A 2,920-nucleotide genomic window follows, 5' to 3' on the forward strand; every position below is an offset into this window, starting at 1 on the left:
ATTCATTGGTCCATTTAAAGTGCGTAAAGTCATAAATGAAGTGGCGGTTGATGTTGTTTTGCCTAAGAATTTACGTGCTCTGCATTCCGTTTTTCACATGAGCCTGTTGAAGAAGGATCCTGGCCCGTCTCCCTGGAGACCATCAGCTACTCCTCCTCCACCTGTCATTTTGGAAGGGGATGAACATTTTGAGATCGCTGATATCCTTGATTGTAAAGTAAAACGTGGTAAACTATGGTACCTTATCGAATGGGTTGATTTCGGTCCCCAGCACCGCGAATGGGTGGAAGAAGGGGATATTCGGGCCCCTTACCTGATCCGTAGTTTCCACAAGAGGTTCCCGGACAAACCGGGAGGTCTCCCGCCCAGCCCGGGAGATCTCCCGCCCAACCCGGGAGGTGTGTTTTAGATGTATTTTAAGGGGGGCAGTATGTCAGCAAGCTGCCATTATGTTTTCTGTGACCTCTGTGTACATATCTTTACCCTGTTGTACCCGGTTTGTTTCTACTATCCTGCTTCTGTGCTGGAATGCATAAGATAACTACTGGTGGATGTGTGGGGGAGAAGATGCTGTAATGCTTGCCTATTGCTATCTCATGAGAACTGCACCTGTGTTTTGTCTGATGTTCTGCCTGGTTCCCATGGACTGGGCGCGCAACCGTTTCATTAGCCCGCCAGCGGGAATATTATTCATTGGATATGTATCTGTTTGAATTTCCTTTATTATGCTCGCCCTACCTGTGTATCCCCAGTTCTAACAAAGAACGTGTTTGAGTATGTCTTCAACGCTTTGAAATAAATTTTGCTTTTCTTGAAAACGTGGATTTATTCTCGATGCTTGGGGATCCAACAGGGGGGAGGGAAATTCCTGAGGGTGGGGAGCGAATGGCTGAGTGTATGAACTGCACTGTCATAGGCATTCCCTGAGGAATGACCTTGAAGGCCAAACTGTGCTAGCTTGCAAATGTAGATGATGGGTGGTGGTGGGTAGTAACGCAGAAGCTAGGCGGGCTGGATGTGAAGTGTGATTGGTTGCTGGGGAGGGGCCTTGTTTGAGCTTCCCTGCTGAAACCTTAGTTCTGACACGGTATTGTTCTGGCCTGGAACAGGTTCAAATTCAATAAACAAATCACTGCCAAAGTGAGTGTTGTTGACTTGTCCAGGAGTCTGACACTCCTCCCCAATCCATGTTGGACTGCTGGAGGAATGGGAAAGGGGTTTTCCCATGTCACCTAAGGGGGACTGAAAACTTCCTTGATAGCTGACAGAGAAGAGAGTTCCCACAGTGATTTTCTCCCACCTCCCCTTGTTTTCATAAGAGCATGTGTGCCAGAGGTGGTACAATACCTGGTTGTATGTTGGTGGGATTGTAGAATGCTTTGGATTTTCGACAGCAGTAATCTTGACATTTCTGGTTCTAGTGCTCTGGTGGCCAACAGGATATTGATGAAGTCCATTGGTGAGGGCTCATTGTCTAATAGGATTTCTGCAGCAATCAGTCTTGAAGTTTTTGGATAGAGTTTCCAAATTTGATGGAAAATCCGATTCATTGCCATTTTAACCTAGTGCCAGAATGCAGGTGCAAAAATTCAGTTCCTTTCCATGACTCACATCAAATATATATCTATCTTCAGAATTATTGGCTTCCTATTGTAATTTTTAGTATAAACCCCCAACTGATAGAGTAATTGCCTGGCAACTAGATTTGCATAGTGGTTTTCTAGATGTCAATGGGTGATAATTCTAGGCTAGAGCTTTCTCTAGGTTCTAGTTTCCTATGGGCAGGGTTTTTTAAAAAAACATGAGGGGTATTCAATTTTATAGGCAAACATCATGCCATTTGAATTACAATTGGGTTGCCAGTTATGACCAGCACCTGTGGCTGTTTGAAACAAAGATTTACTGAGAGTGTAAATCTTTTTTGGTGCTGCTGGTTGGCTCACTTTTTTGATGCTGCTGGTTGGAACTGCAGTGTAGGTGTGGAAGACATTGCCTCTGCAACCGTGTGACTCTCCCTTGCCTTACATGTGAGTGATGCTTCATGACATCCTTGTCTGATGACTGGTTGCTTGCATATACTCTTATAGTGAGCAGTTTATTTTTATTTATTTATTTATTTATTTATTGGGATTTTTATCCTGCCCTCCCCGCGAAACGGGCTCAGGGCGGTTTACAAGGGGCAAAGCCCATATAAAACAGGATAAAAGCAATAAAAACATTAATAACAATTGATCACAAAAAACAATGACACTCAATTGAAAGCAGGATGGTCCCTGAGTATATACAATGATGGTAAAAACAGTTCTCTGGGATGATGCTGCACCTGAGGGTTTGGCTTGGGGCTTTGGCCAGGATTTCCCTTGAGACAGAAGTCGAGCTTTTTCTGCCAATCAACGGCTCAGAGAGTTTGGATCTCCTTGTGGAGGAAGAGGTCCATACATGATGCTTGGGGCACATGAGCCTCTGGGCATCCCATTATTTTGTTTATTTATGTTCCCATTTACAAAAAGCTCAGGTCAAGTTTCAACAGCTTCATGGAGATCAACAGATTACACTCATTAGCAGTGAACATTTGTACTTTGATTCTTGTCTTCAGCATTTATATTCCACTGTGGTGCTGGGGCATTCGCAGGAAGACCATACCACATGCTTTTCCCTGAACACATAGTTCAGTCCACACCTTTCCTAACTTGGGGAGCGGGGGGGGGGGGACGACGACGATGACAACAACATCAGCCTGTAATCAGGTCTAACAGGCAAATGGAGATGGAGAAGAAGCAGGCAGAACCTTCTAGAATTGTTCAAGAAAGAAAGAAAAAGGTGTGTGGAGTCGGTGGAATTGCGTTCTGTCAGACACTAAATAAAGGAAGAACTGAACTGCCCCTGCACTTTGAGCACCAAGTACTTGGAACATTTTGTT

General features: G+C 44.5%; 1 protein-coding gene across 1 annotated transcript in view; it reads right to left on the bottom strand.

The window, feature by feature from the left end:
• The window catches only part of LOC107120526 (microsomal triglyceride transfer protein large subunit-like), a 64,744-nt gene that overhangs the window by 21,218 nt on the left and 40,606 nt on the right, over window positions 1–2,920 (bottom strand). Inside the window, exon 12 of the mRNA XM_015423245.1 lies at window positions 1,348–1,562. Coding sequence (XP_015278731.1) covers window positions 1,348–1,562 — 215 coding nt within the window. The remainder of the gene's footprint in view (window positions 1–1,347; window positions 1,563–2,920) is intronic.

Source organism: Gekko japonicus, unplaced genomic scaffold, assembly GCF_001447785.1.
Source record: "Gekko japonicus isolate JY-2015 unplaced genomic scaffold, Gekko_japonicus_V1.1 scaffold901, whole genome shotgun sequence".
In the NCBI taxonomy this organism is placed as follows: domain Eukaryota; kingdom Metazoa; phylum Chordata; class Lepidosauria; order Squamata; family Gekkonidae; genus Gekko; species Gekko japonicus.